Below are 23792 nucleotides of genomic sequence, written 5' to 3'. Positions count from 1 at the left end.
AGATAATTGCAAGAGAAGGCGTTTTATGCTTGTTTATTTATGGTGATTATATTTTCAGATGAATTATGTATGAAGTATCCATCGTAATTATTGTTTCTTGATTGATTTTGTAATCATATTTTCAGATTTTCAAAAGAGGGGAGCAAAGATAAAGCTTTTTCCAGCTCTGTCGATTTGTAACTTAAATTCCTGTTCAACCGCAAACAAACATTGCAATGGCATGCATGTAGTATATTTTCATATATCTATTTAAACATTTCCCCCGAGGAAGTATAACCTACAGAACTGTTTATAAAATACAGAAACATCTCGTTAAAAATTCAACAAATCACCTCCATTCTCTTACGGGCACATTTTCATATTTCGAAAGTGAAACGAAAGTCTTTTAATGAAACTAAGTTCAATTTGGGATCGTCAGTCTATGCCCTCAGACAGTTTTTTGGTTCCTTTCCCCTCCGGCTATAATTTGAGTGGGGTCTCGCCATTAGCACGAAAGGTGGTGTATTAGAAAGTTTAGAATGGGGGCTTTTAAGAACACTGTCCCTACCACTTTTTCTTCGTGAGTAGAATCTTTTAAGATGAGTTATTTTATATCCATCACTCTCGTTTTCACTGGATGATAATGAGAATATAATTTGATATATAAACAATTCTCTTTGCTTGCTTGCCTGTCCATCGACAAACGAAGCATCTTCCGAGACTATTCAAATGTTTGTTGGATCATTTTACATACCTCATATCGAGTTCTTACTTTTTTTTGTATCTGATCACCTGTTTATTAAGTAAACAAAATAACTGCCTTAAAAGAATGTTTCGTTATCACTTAAATTCTCTTCTTGAGAAAATCTAGTTTTTTTATCGGTTTCTTTTCTTGTTTCCGATGGGTCAAGTTTTGATTAAGCATTAAACTGATATCTCATACACTGAATGTGCTTCAGAACCACAGAAAATTCTCTCTCTCTCTCTCTCTCTCTCTCTCTCTCTCTCTCTCTCTCTCTCTCTCTCTCTCTCTCTCTCTCTCTCTCTCTCTCTCTCAAACATAATCGAGTCATGGGAGGTATCATTGGTCTGCATTAGCTTTTAAGATTAATAGATGTGTGAACTTAAAGATAAAATCAGTATAGCCTTTGTACGAGTATATTTGAATCTTGGATTTAAACATTATGTTTGTCATATCAGCTATTTTCGTGTCTTTAATCATTTAAACGATAAATTCTAATGTCTATTTGTTTTTCAAAATCTACTGTGATTCCTATATACAAATTTAGAGGTTGTAAATATTGTGAATATATAGGTATTTTGGGATCGAATTTTTCATTACGAAATCAAATGAAGAAGAAGTTTTGTTTACATCTACGACGTTTTCTGCAACTCTCCAAAGGAAATGATGATTTTAGTAGAGTCTCTCTATTACAAAGTTATATTACAGCTCCTATGAGCTGGAAAATAAAGATTTAAGCTTAATTTGCAGGATTTTTAAAGTTTAAAATTATATTTGTGTAATATTTAAATTTTATTTCACTTCAAATCGTTCATTTATATTGCTGAAATAAAGATATAGATTTGATAACCTGTAATGTACTTATACCATTGAATTATCGTAAAAATGAATCGTTTATTATCCTTATATCATTATCTTTATATATAATATGGTTTTAGATAATCATATTTGTATTTGATAATAATATTTCAGTCTTCTTTCTTGAAAATGGCTCGTAAATAAGTAAAAATAATTGAGAGTCACTACTGAATTTACCTTTAGTCTCCTCCTCAATGGCTGCATCAGATAACGAAAGGACCGAACAACGTTCTAGGAATCTGACGCGACTTTTTTTTTTTATTCTAGTTCATGGAAATATCGACGTATTCCGGTGAGGATGGAAAATACGATCTTATTATTGAATTATATAATATTTAATAAAGTAATATTGGTCTTGGATCGGTATTAATCGAGATATTAGACGGGTCATATTGTAGCCCATAACCCCTTAATGGATTTCCTTATGTAGGTTACGGTAGCCGTCGTATCCTAACCTACTTTATAAGACTGAGGTAATACTAGCATAAATAACTTATTTTCGTGTCTTATTCAAGTTTGTAAGTTGAAAATGTAAGTAATTAAGTGCTTAGTAGGTGAAAGGACCTAACCTGATACATAGGCTAGTCTATACGTAGCCTTAACCTAAACTAGGCTAGAGTCGTAGGTCAAGGAAGGACCGACCTTAGTTTGGGAACTCCCAATGGCTAAATTTGGTTAAGTCACATTGATTTAAATGGTAAAATGCAGAGTAAGTGTTCACCAATTGCTAGGGGGACGGGAGGCAGTCAGCTTAGGACACGGCATCCAAGGTTATGCTAATGAAGTTAAGTCTGGTTAGGTTATATTCTCTCCGAAATGCTTTCCACAAACCCCTAGGCTGCATTTGCTCCGATTTATCATATAAGCATATGCCTTTTGTAAATTTTCAGCCTACTACTTCGTCCCTATAGTTCAGTAACTATCAATATACATTTAAAATGGTCGCCATGTTTAGTAACAGCCTCTTGAGAATGAACGTAATATCATAAACAGTAGACAGTAAATATCATAAACATAAACGAAAGGCAAACACTTACAAAAGGCAGTAAATATTTCGGTCAGCGACTGGTAGGAACCAGGCTGCGGTAGTTGTTTTCAGTTTTACCCAAGGTCTGACTGACCTTAGCCTAGGAACTTGTCACTGGCTAAATTTGGATAATTTCCCAATTATTTATCTTATAAACTTAAGGCTTTTACCAAGGCCAAACTGAACATTAAGTTACTTTATGGCTGATTTATCACAGGCCAAAGAAATAGGGCAGTCCCAGAGGCCCTGTGGTCAGTGGTATTTGGAAACATGAAACAAATTACATTCACTAACAGTAATGTTTCTTAAGTCTTAACTGTGTCAGTTTCACCATTGGCTCCATTATATAGCTTCGTAACAACTTCCAGGTTGGCACATTGTATTTCGGATGTTTGAAAGTCACCAGTCTTCTAGTTTTTTTTCTTTATTTTTTTAAGAGATGGCTCTTTCCCCTTACTACCAAGCTGCAGAATTCCTCCCCTGCTTGCAGTTTTTCCATACCTGGAACATGGCCCTTTTTGACAAGTAAGGATCACGAAAGAGCAAGGCAGAAGATGAGACTTAAAATCATTCTTGGCCCTGAAAAAGGGGTAGAAAAGAAAGGATTACTCCTTGGGTAGTAAAGCCAAGGCTAACCAAAACAGTCTTCACTGTCAAATCCTTGAGGGAGGTTGTGCTCAAGGGCTAAAATGGGGCATGCATAAATACTTAAGCAACACATCCAAATTCCAGCCCAGGGGTTAATTTGGAGACTTAGGAATATCAATTTGGAAGGAGCGGATGGCCTCCTTCATATCCATGTCAGACGAAATATCTAGGCCAGCGGTATGCTTCAATATAGCAGCTAACATGGATCAATACCTTTAAATGGCTGGGACTGGAAAATGTCTGTTGTAGCGTAAGTAAAGTATGAATTTAATGATGTTGTTCACAGAGTTATGGGAGCAGGAAAGCCATCTAGCAGAGCACCAAGCTCTATATACTGCCCACTGTCTTTGATACAGTGCATCAGTCAACGGATAGGCTTTTTGCATTCGTTTGAAAAAGCTCTTGCTGGTAAGAGATGGTAGAGTCTCTCCAAGCAGTCAGCTTGCCTACTGGCAAAGAGTTTCCAATGCAAGGCGAGCAACTGCTGCCAGGCGAACGCCTGCTTCCACCCAAGGGCCTGCTGTCAGGCGAGCATACAATGTCAGGCAAACTCCTCAGAGAGAATGCCGAATCACCTTGCAAGGGAAGACTACAGGAAGAACCTGGATAAGGATAGCTAGGAGTACGCAGCCTCCAGCAAGGTCTACAGGATACAAAATCAGATATTGAGTGAGCATGTTTAACCTTACCAAGCATATTTACCTCCTGCTTGGTCCCTGGTTATGAAGCACTCACTCCACAAACACATTTGCAGGCACACTACACTGTTTGTGTTAGGTGCAGCGTTAAATAACTTGAAACAGTTTTACTTTATAGCTTTCTCTTTCATACTGTTATTCCATTATAGAAACTGACACTGAATTCCCTTATTTAAAATTTAATTGTTTTTAGCATTACTTTATTTAATATTTCATCAGTCTGTTTATTTTAATCCTTGAACATTACCCATTTCTGCAACAAGAATGTTACTAAACTAATTTTACCGAAATCTGCTTGATCTTGTCGTGCTTATCTTTCGGTGACCGAGTGCCAACCTGTATGTGACACACACCAGGTTGGCCAGAGGAAGAAGACAATTGGCACAAACCACTTCCATTCCCAGAGATACCCAAGTTCCCTGTACCTCCAACAGTAGAAGGAGCGTCACAGGGCGTGGCTTGGGTTTGGCTAACAGGGAGGGACGGCATTAGCACTTCCCCTGCCGCAAGAAACCCAAAAATGGACAAATAATTGGGCCGATAAAGCAGCAAGTAGCCCTAAGGCTATAATTACAGCTACATTGCTTCTAATTGCCAAACCTCATATCCTGAACAGTATGGGGAGCTTTGAGGAGAAGATTTTAAAGGCAAAACATTACTAGGGAAACAGGGAGAGCAGCAAGAGCTGCTATTTGAAAGGTTGTGAATAATTAGAAACTTACTCCTTTCTTTTCCTGTTCTTATCTGTTTCTCACATCTGCTCATACTGTAAATAAATATTCATTATTCCATCTGACCAACCAATACACTGATCTAGCGATCGTTGTTCCTACATTTAACACATTGGTTGTGACCGTCATAAACTGAAGCGTAAAGCTGGGTACGCACCCTCTCACCTCACAGACTGTAAACGACTTGTCTTTCTCCTCTTTGGAAGATATCTTATATAATGATCTTCTATAATGACAAATATAAAATACAAGAAAACCCAAACCAAATTCAGATGATAATCTAATGAACAAAATCACGTGAACACTCTCCAGTGCATCCTCGCAGGCCGACGACAGACAAAAAACTGAATGGAAAACAATAGAAGCTCAAACCACCCAAAGGGGATGGGTGAACACAGTTCAAACTAAACGATCATATTCATTTTTCACTTTTTACACTATCATCCTCCCACCTGACGTGGGAAATAAAACTACCACAATAGAGAGACAAGATTCGTTTAAAAAATTCACGTTTCTGCAAGGGGTACCCATTACACTTTCTCATGGTACAATACTGTATTATAAAAATCATTTGTTCTGACACGATATACAAACCGTCAGTCCTTTACATTAAGTAATTCCTAATGTAAAGGACCTCAGGTTTGTATAGTTAGAAAGATACAATGTACTTTAAAAAATTGTGATTTTTATGAGTGATATTCATACTTACATTCTTATTTGAACTTTCAAAACAACATGATGACCTACGTTCCGGCATTTATTAGTAACAAATTTTATTTGTTTGTTTTCTGTGTTTTAAATTTTTGCTTTTTGTTAACAATTACTCTTTTATTCCTCCAGGAAATGTCACATATCTTGGAGGGCTCGTCTGGCGGAGGAGGGGGCCTCATCATCCGCAAGACTAAGAAAGAAGACAGTGATGACACATTCAAGAAGCCAGCCATACCTGTAAGGGGGTCCTTACTGGGCCTGGATAAATTGGCCGCCCTGAAGAGGAAAATACGAGAAGATGAAGACCTCGAGAAGCAGAAGAAGGCAAAGAGTAAGCACAGCTCTTCATCCTCAAGTGACAGCGAAAGTGACGGCGAGGAAGAGTACGAAAACAAAACCAAACCGGAGAGGCCGAAAGACAGGGAATACCGAGCCAGGTACGACGAAACGCCCACTTACACTGGTGGTGTTAACAGAGACATACAGAGTAGAATGATGGAAAAGCAGAGAAAACAAAAAGATAAGTATGTTCACGCCTCGTCAAAGAACGGCAGAGAGCAAGAAGGGGGGAGAAGTGGCAGAGAGCAAGAAGGGGGGAGAGGCTCTAACGACGACCGCAAGGACAGAGACAGACGTTACAAGGACGAAAGAGAGAGGGATTATAAGTACTCCAGAGACAGGGGTGACAGACGCAGATACGACAGGTCGGAGAGAAGAGACTACGACAGGAGGGACAGGCGAGAGAACGATCGGAGCGAAAGGAGGGAAAATGACAGGAGCGAGAGGAGACGAAACGATTTCAGTGCTCGGTCCGACAGGGGCGACTTTTCGGAAAGATCCGCTGCACACAACGACTGGTCTGAGAGGTCCGGCAGAACGCCTAGATTTTCAGATGCCCCTGAAACTCCGCGGATACCAGGCGTGAAGGACACTCCGTCACATTCGTCATGGGATGACGACGATAACACTCCCTCCAAGACGTCTTCCTGGGATTTGCCAACTCCATCAGTGCAGCATAAATCCCGTGATGCAGACTGGTCCATCAGAAGTTCAAGTAGATCCATGCGAGAGAAAAATTCACCGGGTAGGAAGGGCCACCAACTGAGCGAAAAAACACCACTGCCAACGCCATCTTACAAAGACAATGTCTGGATGACCGAGAGGCGCAACAAAGGAGAGATGGAGTTTGAGGATGAGGAGGAACGAGAGCGGTGGGAGGAAGAGGAGAAGAGGTTGGATCGCCAGTGGTACGACATGGACCAGGGCTACGACGACACCAACAATCCGTTCTCGGATGTCTCGGCAGAGTACGAGAAGAGGAAAACTGAGAAAGTGGAAAAGAATAAGAGAAAAATGAGTGCCAAGCAAAGACAGATTCACAAAGATAACGAACTCTGGGAAACCAACAGGATGTTAACCAGTGGCGTCGTCCAAAAAATTGACTACGACGAAGATTTTGAAGAGGAATTCACGAACAGAGTTCATATATTGGTCCACAACATTGTTCCTCCATTCTTAGATGGCAGGATCGTCTTCACCAAGCAGCCAGAACCAGTGATTCCTGTCAAGGACTCGACTTCTGACATGGCAATTGTGTCCAGGAAAGGCTCAGCAGTTGTGAAGGGCCGGCGTGAGCAGAGAGAACGAAGGAAGGCAGCGAAAAAGGAATGGGAGCTTGCTGGAACTCAGCTAGGGGACCTCATCGGGGTCAAGAAGGAAGACGAAAGGGATGACAGAAACATAGAGGAGGGCGAGACCGATTACAAAGCGGACCAGAAGTTTGCTGAACACATGAAGGATACTGGCGAGGCAAGCAGTGAATTCGCTTTGAAGAAAACAGTCAAACAGCAGAGACAGTATCTTCCTGTCTTTGCCGTAAGAGAAGAACTGTTACGTATCATCAGAGAAAATTCGGTTGTCATTATCGTCGGAGAAACAGGCAGTGGAAAAACAACCCAGCTGACTCAGTATTTACACGAAGATGGCTACAGCCAGCATGGGATCATCGGGTGCACGCAACCCAGACGTGTTGCTGCCATGTCTGTGGCCAAGAGAGTTTCAGATGAAATGGGGACACATCTGGGCAAAGAGGTTGGTTACGCCATCCGTTTTGAAGACTGCACCACTGAGGAAACAATCATCAAGTACATGACTGATGGTATCCTGCTTCGAGAGTGCTTGAGGGAAAGTGACCTGGATAATTACAGCGCTGTCATCATGGACGAAGCTCACGAAAGGTCGCTCAGCACGGACGTGTTGTTTGGGCTGCTTCGTGAGGTAGTGGCCAGGAGACAGGATCTAAAATTGATTGTGACATCAGCCACAATGGACGCACAAAAATTTGCAACGTTCTTCGGTGAAGTTCCCGTCTTCACAATTCCTGGACGCACGTTCCCAGTGGAATTATTCTTCTCTCGCAACGCTGTTGAAGACTACGTCGAAGCAGCAGTCAAGCAAGGCGCTGCAGATCCACCTCCAAGCAGACGAAGGAGACATTCTTGTCTTCATGCCAGGTCAGGAGGACATTGAAGTCACCTGTGAACTGATTGTTGAGAAGTTGGATGAAATTGACAATGCTCCACAGCTGGCTGTCCTTCCCATATATTCTCAGCTGCCATCCGATCTCCAGGCTAAGATCTTCCAGCGCGCTCCTAACGGTCTGCGCAAGTGTGTCGTGGCTACTAACATCGCCGAAACCTCCTTAACTGTTGATGGTATTAAGTACGTAGTTGATTCGGGCTACTGTAAGCTAAAAGTGTTCAACCCAAGAGTGGGTATGGATGGCTTGCAGGTGTATCCAGTGTCCCAAGCCAATGCCAACCAGCGGCTTGGACGAGCCGGTAGGACTGGGCCCGGCATGTGTTACCGTTTGTACACAGAGAGGCAGTATAAAGATGAACTCTTGCCAACAACTGTCCCCGAAATCCAGAGGACAAACCTGGCAAATGTTGTGCTTCTGCTCAAGTCCCTTGGTGTCGAGGACCTACTGAAGTTTCATTTTATGGACCCCCCTCCTCAGGATAACTTGCTGAATTCACAGTATCAGTTGTGGACTCTAGGTGCGTTAGACAACACGGGTGTTCTCACCAAGTTAGGCCGGGCCATGGTAGAATTTCCCTTGGATCCAGCGCTGTCGAAGATGTTGTTAGCAGGGGTAGATATGGGATGCTCTGAAGAAATTCTAACCATTGTTTCTATGTTGTCAGTACCTGCACTGTTTTACCGCCCAAAGGGTCGCGAAGAGGAAGCTGATGCCATGCGTGAGAAGTTTCAAGTACCCGAGTCAGACCATTTAACTTATCTCAACATCTATCGTCAGTGGCGCATCCAGAAGTACTCGATGAACTGGTGCAACAAGCACTTCCTGCACTTCAAAGCTTTGAAAAAGGTCCGCGAAGTGAGGCAACAGCTCCACGACATCATGGACCAGCAGAAACTCGAGTTGGTGAGTTGCGGCATGGACGAAGACTTGGTGCGGAAGTGCATTTGTGCGGCCTATTTCCACCAAGCGTGTCGCCTCAAAGGTATCGGGGAGTACGTCAATCTTAGGACGGGAACTCCGTGCCATCTCCATCCAACATCAGCGTTGTTTGGCATGGGATATACCCCGGACTACATCGTGTACCACGAATTGGTCATGACCAGCAAGGAATACATGCAGTGCGTCACGGCAGTCGAGGGTAGCTGGCTGGCAGAAGTCGGCGACAAGTTTTACAGCATCAACGAGGGCGGGGCATCGCGTATCGAGAAACGACGCATGGCAATGGCCCACAAAGCGGCTATGGAAGCCGAGATGGACAGGGCACAGCAGACTCTGAAGATTCGAGCCGAGGAGAAGCAGAGAAGGGAGGAGTCCTCCCACCGTCAGCAGGTTTATGAGATAGGCACTCCGAGACGAGCGCAGACGTCAGCCAGATACGGCTTCTGATATGTAAGTTACTGGAGAAGCAAAAGCATTCTGTAAATATTGGAAGGATAGCGGCTTTTATCACAGGACTAAATTATATTGAACAGCAGTATAATTACTGTGACCTTTTAATAAGCAAGCACTTGAACTTAGTAAGGTAACTCCTCTGTTGTATATTAATGATTTTCTAGCTAAAGTCATTTTTGTACAGTTGTGAAGTTTATATTAATAAAAAAAGTTGGACTTTGTAAACTGCCTGTTATGTTCCTGAAGTCTGAGATGTAATATATTGTCTAGGCTGATTTTTTTTAGTAACTATACATCTGTAGAGATATAAGCATTATATTTTACATAACAGCCATAAAAGGTATGTGAAATATATTAATATAAAACAGAATCAGCATGAATCTTTTTTCAGATTATTCTATGAAATCATGAGGAGACAACCATCTTTCTCGAAGCTTATTTAAGATACGACAATAATGATGGCTTCATATCGAAATCCCAAAAGGGACATTGATACTGATGGTTTTTTTAGATAATATTCCCTCATTTATTGATACTCTGTGTGTGTGTGTGTGTGCAGGCTGATTTTCATTTGGAGCCCTCTTGGGTTTATGGTCTCTCTACTGTCAATGAGAGTTCTCAACAGATTTCAAAAAAGGTTACAAATTTTTTACGCTCGGATTTGCATGCGAGGTTTAAAGCTACGACCACAGGTGACAGTTCTACATTGAATGTCAATGCAGTCATACTCTGGCCTGCATCATGCTGTCCTTGTATACATTAACACAGCCATATATTTTGCGATTTTAACATTTTATAGTTGTGTACTACAATCATACTCTGAGAATTTGACTGTTTCAATCCCTGAATCAAAGATTTTTTCTGTGATAGTGTATTACCTTCAAATGCTTTCCCCTAAATTGTGTCATCACTTAGTTCCCGAATTACACTGCATGAAACGTACTGTATTTTATTTAAAATTGTACACACCAGAAAGGGCCTTCCATTTAAAACTCTAAATAAATAACATGAGAAAGACTCAAGTAGGGGAGGAAAAATATTAAGAAAATAAAAATCTGGATAAAATATTCCCTTCTAGCTGTTAGAAAATTTATTTAAGCAAAACAGACCCAATTGGGAAAGGAAAAACACAAGTGAGAAAATAAAAATCTGTATAAATCATTCCCTTCCAGATCTTAAACATATATATGTGACAATTAAGTTACAAATCAGTCTAGTAGCTTTTGATTAGCATACGTTAACAGTATTTAAATCTGAATGTTTGGCTTCAACCATAACAAGTTAACTTTGGTAAATCATTTAATTACTGTAGTTACACAAAGTATCATAAAACAAAAAACTTGGACTTGTACACTTACAAGTTACAGATGTCATCACTGCCTCAAGATAAATCCTAAGCAATGCATAAGTTACTAGATGCATAGGAAACTCTTACACTTGAGACGAGACAGCGAGACATTATACTAAATACTATCAAGAAAAACAATCTTTCATCAGAGGAAAACTTAAAATAGAAAAGCGATAAATATGTACAGAGAAATAAGAACTGTCTTCAGATGCAAAAAAAATATTTGACCTTTCAGTAATTGAACAATGCTCACTGAAAATAACTTAATACCCAAGTTATACATTTTGGTTTTTAATATTCTCTCTCACAAGCAATCAATAACATTACGATGCAAAGCAAGCAAATTAGAAGTACTATGTATCAAGAGCATCTGTTGGGCGATATAAAAATGTAAGTTTAAAAAAAAATATTTACATTTACGAGAACAATCAAATCGGATCCATTTACTCCGCTGTAAATGTTGCAGAGGCGAGAGTCACCGTTGAGTTTATAGAAGACACGTCCATGCTAGAGTTGGCCGAGGAATCTCCCCGCCTGGAACGTAGCCTCGTCTTCGTCGCAAAGTTAGGGGAGACCGGCACCGTGGGAAGGCAGGGCGCAGGCTTGATTACGACAGGTTTGTAGTTGCGCACGGGGTTGGCCTTGTGGACTGCTTCTTTGCGCATTCGGGCAACCTCTGCTGCTGCTTCTGCTTTCTCATTTTCCTCTTGCTGGAAGTAAAAATAATCAACACAATTTATGAGACAGTTTGCAAACCAAATTAGTCTTCTTAAGTTCACACTGTAATATTCACGAACAGTTAGGATGATTCCTGCTGGAAGTAAAATTACTCAATACAATTTATGTGACAGTTTTCAAACCCTATTCAACTCAAGTTCACAATGTAATATTCATGAACAGATAACACAGAATGGTTTCATGTATACAAAGGAACAAAGTATTTGCATAAGCTATGATTGCAAAAAGGTGCCATACTGTATAACATTGACTTTATACAATAAAAAAATGCCTGGCAATGCCCATTTTAGTAAAGATCAGGTCAATATTGCTTTAGTTAGCAAGTCAATTTTGACAATACTGCCATCACTAAAACACTAATCAGTCATTAAACTCATGGGATCGAAGTGCACTGGTGAAGACTGAATGTCCACAAGATATTCAACATAAAAATTAGAAATCATCTGTAATAAAATCAATTACAAATGCAAAAAGTAAAAAAGATTAAGCTCACCTCTCTCTTGGCGGCTAAGAGTTCATCTTCTCGCTGCTTCTGGTGTAGCTCGAACTTGGATCTCTCCTCCGCCCTCACTTCAGTGTTCAGGGTGAAGCCAGAAATGTCAGTAAGAGGCTTCTTTGATTTCTCAGGTATGAAGGGTTGCTTGTGAACCACGGCGTCTGACTGAGCGTGGAAGGCTCTCCTTTCCCTGTCTATACGTTCGTCCTCTTCCAGCTGAAAGTAGAATTTAGTCTTTAGTCAGTTTTTGCTGATGAATTCCTTACGAGCTACTGGATGCGATTCAAAAGTACTTTTCTGCCTTGCATTTTAATACATTTTATCTATCAATTTTTTCTTTTTTAATTGAGATTTCTTCATTCTGTATTTCCCTTTACTGCCTCTTACTTCTTCCTAATGAACACCATATTCTTTGGACGCTTGAATTTCAAGTCAATGGCCCCTCTGTGGGCTTGTTCCATATGGATAAGTTCATCTTCTGAATAATAAAGTAATAATAATAAAATTACCAAACTAGTCTCATGCTCTGGAAGATGAAGCCAAGTCTAATTTGCATGAAGTAATGTCATGAATACTTACACTGCAATTACTTATATTGAGTCATCACCTCTGGAAGTGGAATATAAAATTTGGGCCAAAGGCCAAGCACTGGGAACAATGTCATTCAGCACTTACAGGGAAACAGAGTAGAGAAGATCTGAAAGGTGTAACAGGAAGAAAGCATCACAGTTGCAATGTGAAACAATTGTTAGGAGGGGGTGGGAAGTAAGATGGAAGGGAATATGAACATAGGTACAGTGAAAGGAACGAAGGGGGTCGCAGCTACGGGACGAAGACACGCCGCAAAGAACCTCCCAAGTAATGCGTAGATCACACCACTAGAGGTGTACGAATGGCACTATCCCCCTGTGAGGGAATCCTCACCTTATGGTGAATCTGCTCCTGTTTCAGTTCCCCTCGTTCGTCACTCATTAGATGGAAGGGTCTTACCCTGGTTGGGGTGGGTGGCTTTTTCGGAGGCACCCCACGAATGCCTTCCTCAAAGATGGGCATCGGCTGGGCGTGGAATTCTGCCAGTCTCTTCTCCTCTTCTAGTACCTGAAATGAAAAGTTTAATCAACTAATGACCCAGACATGATGAAAATGTTTACCAATGCTACCAGGATCTCATAGCACGTGTGAAACAATACTAATGGCGTGAGGAAATATTTCAATTCCATAATACTTCACATCCAAACCTCACAGACCAGGTTTTACAATCTGGGAGACTTAAATAAAGATTTACTTGTCATTACCTTTAAAACCAAAATATTACAATTTTCTAATATCACCAGCATATTAGAGGTAATGAAACGGAATACAGAATTTAGGCCAAAGGCCTGGCACAGGGACCTATGAGGTCATTCAGTGCTGAAAGGGAAACTGAGAATAAAAAGGTTTGAAAGGTGTAACAGGAGGAAAACCTCGCAGCTGCACCATGAAGCCATTGTTAGGAGAGGGTGGACAGCAAGATGGAAGAAAGAGAAATGAATGGAGGTACAGTAAAAGGAATGAAAGGGGCTGCAGCTCGGTACAGTACCGGGTTGACACCAGACAAGAATAAACCCATCCTCACCTTCTTTATCTTCTCTTGCTTCTCCTGCAGCTTGTTCCTGTCACGGGTATCGAAGCTGAAGGGCTTGAGCTCGGTGTTCTTCTTCGACCACTTGGAGGGCACCCCTCCCCATGGGAGGGAGCTGACCGAAGAAGTCGAACATCCGAGGGTCTCGCACATCTCTTTCAAGTTAGCGCCCAATGGCTTCTCCTCCTGCAATGCAGAAAATTTACTGACCCGACTCCTTCGTACTTTCCCATTCACCTGCAGTATCCTGCGATGCATCATAATTCTTATTGAAATGTATCTATATTATTTTTGCTCATATTCTCTCCTTTACATTTTCTTATTTTCCTTTTTACTAAATGAGCATACAGTAATTTCCCACTAGTCTTTTTGATGTGAACAATGTTGCACCTAGGTTATACTAATCCATTACTTGTCTATTCTTGTAATTAATTATACTTCCTCCTTCAAGAAACCAGTTATACACAAACACACACCAAAACATCACAAGTGTATGCCCAAAAATTAATGATATAAAGGTCTTCCTGAAATATTCACTGATTGGCTGAAATCTCCCATTGTAATGCATGTACAGTACTGTACACAGAAATCTGTCATTTTCAGCAATACCATCAGTGTCATCAAAGCATGTAAGAATTACTTTACTAAACATTCCTGTCCAATTGAGCAGACTCTGTAAATTATATATGCATCAGATTCATATGAGGAACTATTCTGAATCCTGTTTGTGTAGGCAGATTAAACAATTAAATTCAGACTTTTGACACCTGCCTATGCTCATTTTGCAAGAACATATGACTACCCAATAAAGCAACTGACCTTGTATTCAGATATATGTAAATTTTAATCTATTTATTCATTTACCTTTTCATTTTCTGATAGTTGATCCATTCTTTCTGTATTTCATATAACCTTCTGTAATTCTTTCAAATGAACACCATATTCAACATTTTCTTTGGAAGCTTGAATTTCAAGTCAATGGCCCCTGTAGGCTTGTTCCAAATGAATATGGGTTTATCTTCCGAGAACACTGACAATAATCATCAAATTTTACACCTCAGCTGAAAAACTCATAAAAAAATGCTAATCGGTAAGTCAGCTTACTTTCTTTGTCTTGGTAATATTGAAGGGCTCCGGGATTGTTGATTTTTTCTTGGTAGCAATGAAGACGTCTGCAGGAGGTTCGAATACCTTCTTGTTGACTGGACGAGCCTTGAACATGTGCCTGAAATAAAGGTAAGTTCTGAAGTTTCTTTGAGCAGCAAGAACTAAAGTCTCACTAATCAAGTTTGACAATGTTATGTCCTTAACTTTTACGGATGTGAAGCAAAGCTTCATTACATCTGGACCACCAGATGGGATGGAAAGGAATACTGTATAAAATCTAGGCCAGAAGCCAAGCACTAAGACATATCAGATCATTCAACACTTTTGACAATCAAAAGATTTTAAAGGTGCATCAGGAGGAAAACCTCACAGTTGCACTGTGAAACAATTGTTAGGAGAGGGTGGAAATTAAGATGGAAGGAAGAGAATATGAAAAAAGAGTAAATGGAATGAAAGGGATGGTTTCTTGGGGTTGAAGGGACAGTGCGAAAAACCTTAAGTAATGCCTACAATGCATTAAGTAAGTATACCAGACCACTGAGCTGGTTAACAGCTCTCCTAGGGCTGGCCTGAAGGATTAGACTTATTTTGCATGGCTAAGAACCAACTGGTTACTTAGCAACGGGACCTACAGCTTATTGTGGAATCCCCTACAGGGCGGACCACCATATAATTAAGCAATCTGAATTTTCTCCTCTTGAAAGCTGCTTTGTAAAATTAAATTAATGCCCAAATCTTACTGACCCACAGCAGAGTACATCAATAACTCGACTGAAACTTGAAATCCAAGTATGTGGCATCATAAGTACTTTGTCATTTTCATTATATTCTGCAACAATGACATAACCTGGGTCAATATCATGACTTACAATGTTGGAATTCGGTACGTATGACTTACTTCTGTGCTTCTTCTAACTCCTTCATCTCTTCCTCCTCCCTCGTCGGGTGTTGCACCGTCCTAGATCGAGTCTTTGCGGCGAAGTTAGGCGTGACAGGGATTGTTATCTTGTTCTTCTTTAGTTGGCAGTGTGGCTCTTCTGGAAAGTCAGATATCATTAGTGATTCAAATTCAGATTCTTTACTTCAGCTCCAAGAGCCATATGCAAAGTGAAGACTACAGTAAAATTATAAGTGTATACAAGATTTACATATAGGCTGACATCAAGTAGCATATATACACACAAATATACGTACCTTTCATGATTACACAAATACATACACACTAAATATATTCAAATGTACCATGTATTCATAACATGGATACAAAATTAAAGTATAAAATTGAAAATATATATCCTAATGAGTACAGAAAATGGAATGGAATGAAATGTAAAATTAAGGCCAAAGGGCAAGAACTAGGACCTACAAGGTCATTCAGCATTTAAAGGGAAATTGAGAGTGAAAGTTTTAAAATTGTAACACGCAATTGCACTGCAAAAAATTGTTTGGAGACAGTGGAAAGTAAGACGGAAGAAAGAGAATAAGAAGTATAGTAAAAGGAATGAAAGGTGTTGTATCTAATGTGCCTACAGAATCCAGAAAATTATCTCAGACTCCTCTTAAAAGCTTCTGGTTGCAGATTTTTCAAAAACACTTCCGTCAAGACAGTTTACTGCAATTCCCCAAGAGGCTAGCAACAGCAGGTAGAAAAAAAAAACTGACTCCACTAGTTACCTGGTTCCCCACTCCTCTTGCTGCGGAATCTCTGGGGCGTTCTAGTGTGGAAGGCCAAGTTCAATTCCGCAACAGAGACGAACTTGTTGGCTTCACCCTCTGTGCCCTTGCGAGTCTCTGTGAGGTTAAATGGCTGTGGAATTGTTGGTCCTTTGTGAGTGGTTTCTTTAGGCTGATGGGAAAAGAAGTGAGGATTATTGCAGTTGAATTACTGTAAATCATTGTTATGAATCACATTCTCTGACAAATGCAGCTTACCTGAAGGTTTTATAATTAAATGTGAGGTGGAAATTGGAGCGAGACAGTTAAGGAAGTTTGCCATTTAAGTGGGATGATAGCAAAGGTAACTCAAGACACATTTATGAGGTAAATAATCAAAATATCCATAGAGCATACAGTCTAGAAGTGGAGATAAAATCAACATAAAAAATGTCTCATTCTCTGTCAGCAGAGAAAAATATAACTGACTTTGTCATTGGTTACCTCTGTCAATGACAAAAACTGGTGACAGAGAACTGTATCCACACACACACACACAGACACAGTAAGACTGTACTTCTTACCTCCATACTAGAAGCAGAACGTAAAGACATGGGAAACGGCAGCGCTGGTTCTTTGTCCCCAGTGGCACCCGGCTGCTTCTTGATGCGCTCGTCGGTCGCAAAGTGGAACTCTTGTGGCCTGGTCGGACCGTGAACAGCCTTGAGTGGACCCTTCTTCGGAGCTGCCTCGACTGGTTCTGTTTTCTTCTGCCTAAGGCGTGACCCAGTGGTGAAATGAAACTCTTGTGGAACTGTGGGCAAGAGACGACCTGGGACGTTCTGAATGCTCGTCTTCATGCTCGCAGGGTCGCTGTTAATGACAGCGATGTTCTCCAGCGTTTTCATGTCGTCTTCGCTCAACCCTTTCTTGCCTGACAACTTCGGAAGCGATTGTCTGTCGGGTAAAAGAGAAAGTTGTACTTGCTGACACACGAGTTACCCTAACCTTACTGATTACATGAAACATGCACTCACAAAGGCCCTATTTTTTTTAATGTAGCCAGGGATGGTACCTACAAAGAGCAAAGTATGTGTTTACTGAAGTACTGTTTCATAATTCGGCTAAATAACAATAGAATAGAATAGAATATAGAATTTAGGCCAATGACCAAGTACTGGGACCTGAGGTCATTCAACGCTGAAACAGAAACTGACATTAAGGTCTGAAAGGTGTAACAGAAGGAAAACCTCACAGTTGCACAAAGAATCAATCGTTAGGAAAGGTTGGAAAGTACGTTGGAATAGAGAGATTATGAACAGAGGTACAGTAAAAGCAATGGAAGGGGTTGCAGCTAGGGACCAAAGGGACGTTTGAAAGAACCTTTGGGTACTAATGCCTACAGTGCACTGCAAGAGGCACACTGACAGCACGACCCCCTACGGTGACACATTCATATGGTGCAACCACAGGCATGGGATAAACCTTTGGTAAAGAAGGGCACATCTGCAACTGTCAAACATACTCACTGCTTTGGTTTAGCTTTGGCCACTTTGTTCAAGTTGGCCCCGTCCGCACCCAGAGAAGACGTGGAGGAGCTTGTTGAGCGGCGAGCTGCATTGCTACGACGCAAAGCCTGAGGGGAAGAGAAAAGTCACAATCAAACATGCAATTCACACTGGGATAGATAAAAGTATCTTGTAAACCAGGTATGTGGTGGAATATAGAGTTTAGGCCAAAAGCCAAATGCTGGGACCCATGACATCATTCAGTGTTGGAAGGGAGAATTGAGAGTATGTAGGTTTGAAAGGTGTAACAGGAGGAAAAAACGACCTCTACAAAAGGATGAGAGAATATAGGTACATTTGAATCACTACATTGGGAAATGGTGAAGTTAGAATATTTCCAAATGGAGGTACATTAACAGCAATGAATCACTACCGTAAAACACTAATGGGACAGTCAAGGCAAGTCAGTTCAGTTAACAAGTCTACATGTTACAACGACCAGCAGTAAGACTATTCAGCACACATATTTAGCCTGAAACATCCATCTAGCATGCAGCAATCAAACATTTTTTATTCAGTATAGCCCATGTATTTTTTTTCATTTCAAGTATGTAACCCTGAGTAAGACTGTGGCAATAAGTACAGAAACAAATCAAAACTTACCTTGCTTATTTCTGCCAACCTTGGGGACGAACGGGTACCGACCGAGGGCGATTTTTTTGCGCTTTTTCTTCTCTTCTGTGACGACTTAGGAGTTACATACCGTTCTGAATTTTCTGAAATAACAAAGGTTTGATTAATGAGTCTCTGGAAATGTTTGAGATTCCAAAGTCCACTGGCTCAAATGGACGGCCAACTTAGGAGTTACATACCATTCTGAATTTTCTGAAATAACAAATGTTTGATTAATGACAATGTCTCTGTAAATATTTAGATTCTAGAATCCACTGGCTCAAATGTTCAACCCACTTTTAAATTAAAGCTTTTTACATTGATTTTGTCAGTTGTTTCATGGTTTTACACCATTTCCTTGTTTTAAATCTGGCAAAATTGCAAATAATTGCAACTGATTGTTCAATATTTGCACATCCACAAATAGTCAAGTTTTGACTGTGCACAAGTGGTGCTGAAAAAGGGAATTCTAAGGAAAGTAATCTCTACCATATTCTTTTACCGTATAATAGTTCAAATGAAGAATGTCACATTCCATATAAAATTCTACAAACCTGAGTCTTCAGTTTCGTGAACCTTACTGTATGTTCTTTACAATACCTGTCTGGATTCATCTAATGTACCTCTTAACAGAACACCAAGAGGCCACCCACATTTTCTTGGGGTCCAGGCTAAGGTGCAATGATGAAGCAGTGAGAATTAAAACAACTGTTTTCAAATTAGCCACATCTGATGGGTGTTTGATGAATGACATACATGACCCAACTCCTCAATGCAAACACATCTTTACTGATTGTCCAACGTTCAATCAACATACAGTATATCGGAACTGGAACATAAAACTTAAGCCAAACGCCAAGTACTGTGACATATACAGTCATTCAGTGCTGACAGAGAAATTGTGAGTGAAGGTCTGGAAGGTGTAACAGGAGGAAAACCTCTCAGTTGCACTATGAAACAATTGTTAGGAGAGGGTGGAAAGTAAGATGGAAGATATGAATGGAGGTTGCAACTAGGGGCTAAATGGACGCTGCAAAGAACCTTAAGTAATGCCTACAGTGCACTGTGTGAGGTGAACGGATGGCACTATCCCCCTATAGGGAACCAATGTATATTGAATATTGGAAACAAACCCTTTGAACATTTTTTCTACAGGTTTGCTTGTCAAGTTTGCAGCCTTTAGGCTAACTCACTGACATTTTCTGGATCATAGGTCGAGCCACGCTAAGTTAAACAGTACAAAATATTTCATACCTTACAAATAAATATTGAAAGCCAGTATTAGTTCTGTCCCACAAGAACTTCCCTTTAAGTGGTCACACTTCCCCACAAACACCTAAATGTCCCGAAAACCAGGATAAACGTCAAGATCTGAGTTTACACTATCAAAAATTCAAGGCAAATCTGTCAGATTGCTAAAACTTAAGTCTTGTACAATACAGTATCATAACAGCAGGTTAATCAAGAATGAATGTATAAGAGGAACCACTCAAGTTGTAGAACTATCAAAGAAGGTCCTAGCAAAAGACTGCAGTGGTATGGCCATGTGATGAGAAGGGATGAGACATATATAGGGAGGAGAGTGATGCAGATGGAGGTGCCTGGTGGGATAGCGAGAGGAAGACCAAAGACGCGAAGGTGGATGGACGTTGTTCAAGAGGATCTGAGAGAGAGACAACTGTCAGAAGATGATGTGTTTGACAGAGCCAGGTGGAGGAAAGCTATCAGAAACATCGGCCTCACACAGAAGTGGGAAAAGATGAGAGAAAGAACTGCAGGTTGACACCACCCACCTTTATCTTCCTGGGACACCACGATTTTGACAGTTTCCCCGACAGGCGTCTTCTTCGGCGTTATCAGAGTTTTAACAGGCTTCTTCACATTGCCAGACGATTTTAGCGGGGTGCCAGCGTTCAGCCTGGATGAAGATCTAAGGGCCTTCTCCGATGGTAGCATAGGCGTCTGCAGGTCAGTCAGCACTGCTCCATCTGGTACATTGGGAAAATGAGAAATTGATTAAAATAAAATAGTTTAACTTTATTTCTCAGCATGAAACTGATGGAGAGAACACTAATGAATGGAATATAAAATTTAAGCCAAAGGTGAAGTACTGGGACCCACAAGGTCATTCAGTGCTCAAAGGGAAAAAGTAAGAGGGATTTAAAGGTCTAACAGGAGGAAAACTCACAGCTGCAATATGAAATAATTGTCAGGAGAGGGTGAAAAGAAAGATGGAGGAGAATATGAACAGAGGTACTGTAAAAAGAACGAAATGGATTGCTGCAAAGAACCTTTAGTAATGCCTGATGGCACTAACCCCATACATACAAGAGAGAACACTATGGAACTACCATAATCCCATACTAATCCCCTTTCAAATACAAGCCATTCTACCAGAAATGTCAGGAGCATTCCTCTGAAAACAATCGTCATTCACCCCGATTCGTAAACTCACCAAAGTACGAATCGTCCGGCTCTTCCAGAAGGCGCTCACTCAGATCGCAGTACATCTGAGGGGCATTGTATTCAAAGTTGCTACCAGTAGAGTCCATCGTCTCCAGGAGAACGGGAAAATCCTGCTGCAAAGATGAAATGACATGAATGGGGGTTTCAGCTTCTAAGGTAAAGTACAGATGAAATAAAATACCCATTTCTCACTTAAGACTTCTAACTATCATGTCATACGAGAAATCTGAAACGTCATCCGTTTCCTTTGCTCTTACTCAGTCTTGCCCTGCTTTTATTGTTGCTCCATCTAAGGACAAATTGGTCGGACCCACCCCATGGAAGTCCTAACATGTGATGCCATGGTCGGGTTACTCTTATTAAACAAAACAGCTTGTATATAAAGGCAAAGACTACTTAAAACAAAAGAGTGGAGTATTAGGTTAACTATATAGCTCCTAGGTACCGTAAGTACAAAGCTAATCCTGGCAAAGTTAACCAAGCACTAACCGACATGGCAAAAATGGATTACAACATATACAGCTTCAACATAACGATGGTCAATTTCTCATACTGTCTCACTAAATTTTTCAAACTATCTGACCTGTACGGCATCATAAACACCCTTTTCTATAATGTTCTGTCAAAAAATTTTTTTAATAAATGATATCTCCCTAACCTACGGTACTGAGGCAGAGCCTAAGGTACCGAGACCTAAACTAGGGTACTGAGGCCTAGCCTAAGATGCTGAGACCTAAACTAGGGTACTGAGGCCTAGCCTAAGGTACTGAGACCTATATTAGGGTACTGTGCTGAGACCTAAACTAGGGTACTGAGGCCTAGCCTAAGGTACTGAGACCTATATTAGGGTACTGAGACCTACACTAGGGTACTGAGGACAAGCCTAAGATGCTGATACCTAAACTAGGGTACTGAGGTCTAGCCTAAGGTACTGAGACCTAAACTAGGGTACTGAGGCCTAGGCTAAGATACTGAGACCTGAACTGGGGTACCGAGGCCTTAGCCTATGGTACTGAGGCCTTGCCTAAGGTACTGAGACCTAAACTAGATGACCAAGACCTAGCTTCAAGTACTGAGGCCTAAAGTTTATGGTACTGAGGCCAAGCCTACCGTACTGAGACCTAAACTAGGGTAGTGAGGCCTAGCCTAGGGTACTGAGGCCTACACTAGGGTATCGAGACCTAAACTAGGGTACTGAGGCTGAGCCTAAGGTACTAAGACCTAAACTAGGTTACTGACGCCTCAACCTATAGTACCGAGACTTAACCTTGGGTACCGTATACCTATAAGAGTAATTATCTTAGGCCTATCGTAACTCAACCCTTTATTTGATTCAAGTGAAAATAGGCCTACAGGCGGTTTTAAATGTAAGGACAATGAAAAATTGCGATAAATCATTAAAATTAAATTTACAAAAGGTGTCTAACAGGCTTACTGTAAGCCTGTAACAGGCCTACCTTGGGGTTAGACTAGAAGTAGTCCTAAGATATAGGCATTTAACTGAATGGGGGTTGTTATAAATTAACATATGTTATAAATAGTTGTATATCGCTTATTCTTTAATGTTAAAATAAATAAGACGAAAATATATAAGCTAAAATGGCCTCCAAATAGGGTAGACGTACCCATCTAGAGGGAAGCCAAAATACAAGAGAAAAACATTATTACAAATTAACAAGTAGTATTTATGGGTGATATATATATATATAAATTATTTTTAACGTTAAAATAAATAAAGCAAAAATATACGAGCTAAAATGGCCTCCAAATAGGCGTACCTCAGACCTTAATTAGACGGAAGGCAAAACGACAAAAAACATTACAAATCAACACGTAGCGTTTACATGTGATATATATAGATGAATAAATTCATTTTAATGTTAAAATGAATAAGAAGGCAAAAATATACGAGCTAAAATGGCCTCTAATAGGCGTACCTGTTCAGGCGTACCCACGATTTAGACGGACGCCAAAATACGAGAAAAACATCATTTATCTTTGGCAAATTAACACGTCGCGTTCGCGGGTGATATATAAAGATATATAAATCCTTTTTAATGTCGTCATAAACAAGACAGCGGAAATATGAGCTTGAAAATAAGACCCTGGTTCGCGCGACGCCTTTATCCCGACCTCCCCAGAGATACGTAAACAAAACGGGAACCTCAGAAGAAAGGCGACACATTTGTCGTTATCTCACCAAAACGACGCCTGTTTTCACGTCGCAGAGACTCTTCGCACTTCACCGGGTCGCTTCGTCGCGAAGTGGTCGCTTCGAACGGGCGAGAAACGACGAGGAATTCGAATAAAAGCGACACTTTTTCCGGACGGAACGTCTTCCGAGATTGATTTCAGTGGCGGTTTCGGGTTTAAAACTGTCGGCCAATCAGCGCCCGCGAGGAAGCCTGTGCTTAAACGAGAGCTTATGCTGTTTTTATTGAAATTGTTCATATTTAAATATTTTAACAGTAAAAATAACAATAATATTATAATAAAATTTTATTTATTAAAATTTTAAATACTTTAGATAGTTTAATAATTATAAATTAACATTATTTAACGGTCTCAACTTCGTTATTCAGCTGTTACTCGATTCCGCCATGGCGGGGCGCTTTAAAAATAAACAACTGCACCGCAGAGGCGCTAGCAGATCCCGAAAACGATATTATTATGTTATTTTATTTATAAAACTTTTTCAGAACTCAAAAACAATTATACTAATTTAGTACAAAGACAATTTTTTATTATTTATGTATATAATTTTTTTCGGGACATTGATGTCTTTATTTATAGCTAAATAATTATATATACGTCTTTTCAAAGGTCATTATTTATTTCATATAAGCCTTTTCGGG

At 40.4% G+C, this 23792-nt stretch overlaps 2 protein-coding genes across 5 annotated transcripts; one reads left to right on the top strand and one right to left on the bottom strand.

Moving 5' to 3' along the window:
- Nucleotides 1-1766: 1766 nt before the first annotated feature.
- Nucleotides 1767-9553, top strand: l(1)G0007 (ATP-dependent RNA helicase l(1)G0007). Its single transcript, XM_067127774.1, is given in 3 exon segments — nucleotides 1767-1871; nucleotides 5524-7851; nucleotides 7853-9553. Coding segments are annotated over 2 exon segments (3795 nt in total). The 5' UTR covers nucleotides 1767-1871; nucleotides 5524-5526; the 3' UTR covers nucleotides 9323-9553.
- An 835-nt stretch (nucleotides 9554-10388) lies between these two features.
- LOC136852871 (targeting protein for Xklp2 homolog) lies at nucleotides 10389-23325 on the bottom strand. 4 transcript variants are annotated; one of them, XM_067127775.1, is made up of 13 exons: nucleotides 23138-23325; nucleotides 20927-21050; nucleotides 20265-20459; nucleotides 18463-18575; nucleotides 17821-17927; nucleotides 16876-17248; nucleotides 16313-16484; nucleotides 15537-15675; nucleotides 14636-14756; nucleotides 13526-13717; nucleotides 12835-13008; nucleotides 11908-12126; nucleotides 10389-11386 (listed from the first exon to the last, which is right to left on the bottom strand). In XM_067127775.1, exons 2-13 carry the CDS (start codon nucleotides 21021-21023, stop codon nucleotides 11120-11122), a joined length of 2169 nt encoding a protein of 722 aa, XP_066983876.1. In that variant the 5' UTR covers nucleotides 21024-21050; nucleotides 23138-23325; the 3' UTR covers nucleotides 10389-11119. The 4 variants fall into 4 exon arrangements, with proteins under 4 accessions (XP_066983876.1, XP_066983877.1, XP_066983878.1 ...); XM_067127776.1 differs by having other exon boundaries at nucleotides 20927-21047; XM_067127777.1 differs by having other exon boundaries at nucleotides 22875-23314.
- Between the last annotated feature and the right edge of the window lie 467 nt (nucleotides 23326-23792).

Source organism: Macrobrachium rosenbergii, chromosome 26 (genome assembly GCF_040412425.1).
Source record: "Macrobrachium rosenbergii isolate ZJJX-2024 chromosome 26, ASM4041242v1, whole genome shotgun sequence".
NCBI lineage: Eukaryota > Metazoa > Arthropoda > Malacostraca > Decapoda > Palaemonidae > Macrobrachium > Macrobrachium rosenbergii.
The sequence above is the reverse complement of the archived record's forward strand: the minus strand, read 5'-3'. Positions and strand labels throughout refer to the sequence as shown.

What these genes read in the sequence shown, in the direction of transcription:
- LOC136852871 (XM_067127775.1), bottom strand. Translation starts at nt 21,023, where the DNA reads ATGGACTCTACTGGTAGCAACTTTGAATACAATGCCCCTCAGATGTAC. An exon ending in GCCGGACGATTCGTACTTTG is followed by an intron (nt 20,460 to 20,926) that starts GTGAGTTTACGA and finishes CCAATGTACCAG; the next exon opens with ATGGAGCAGTGCTGACTGAC. An exon ending in ATATTACCAAGACAAAGAAA is followed by an intron (nt 13,718 to 14,635) that starts GTAAGCTGACTT and finishes TCTGCATTGCAG; the next exon opens with GAGGAGAAGCCATTGGGCGC.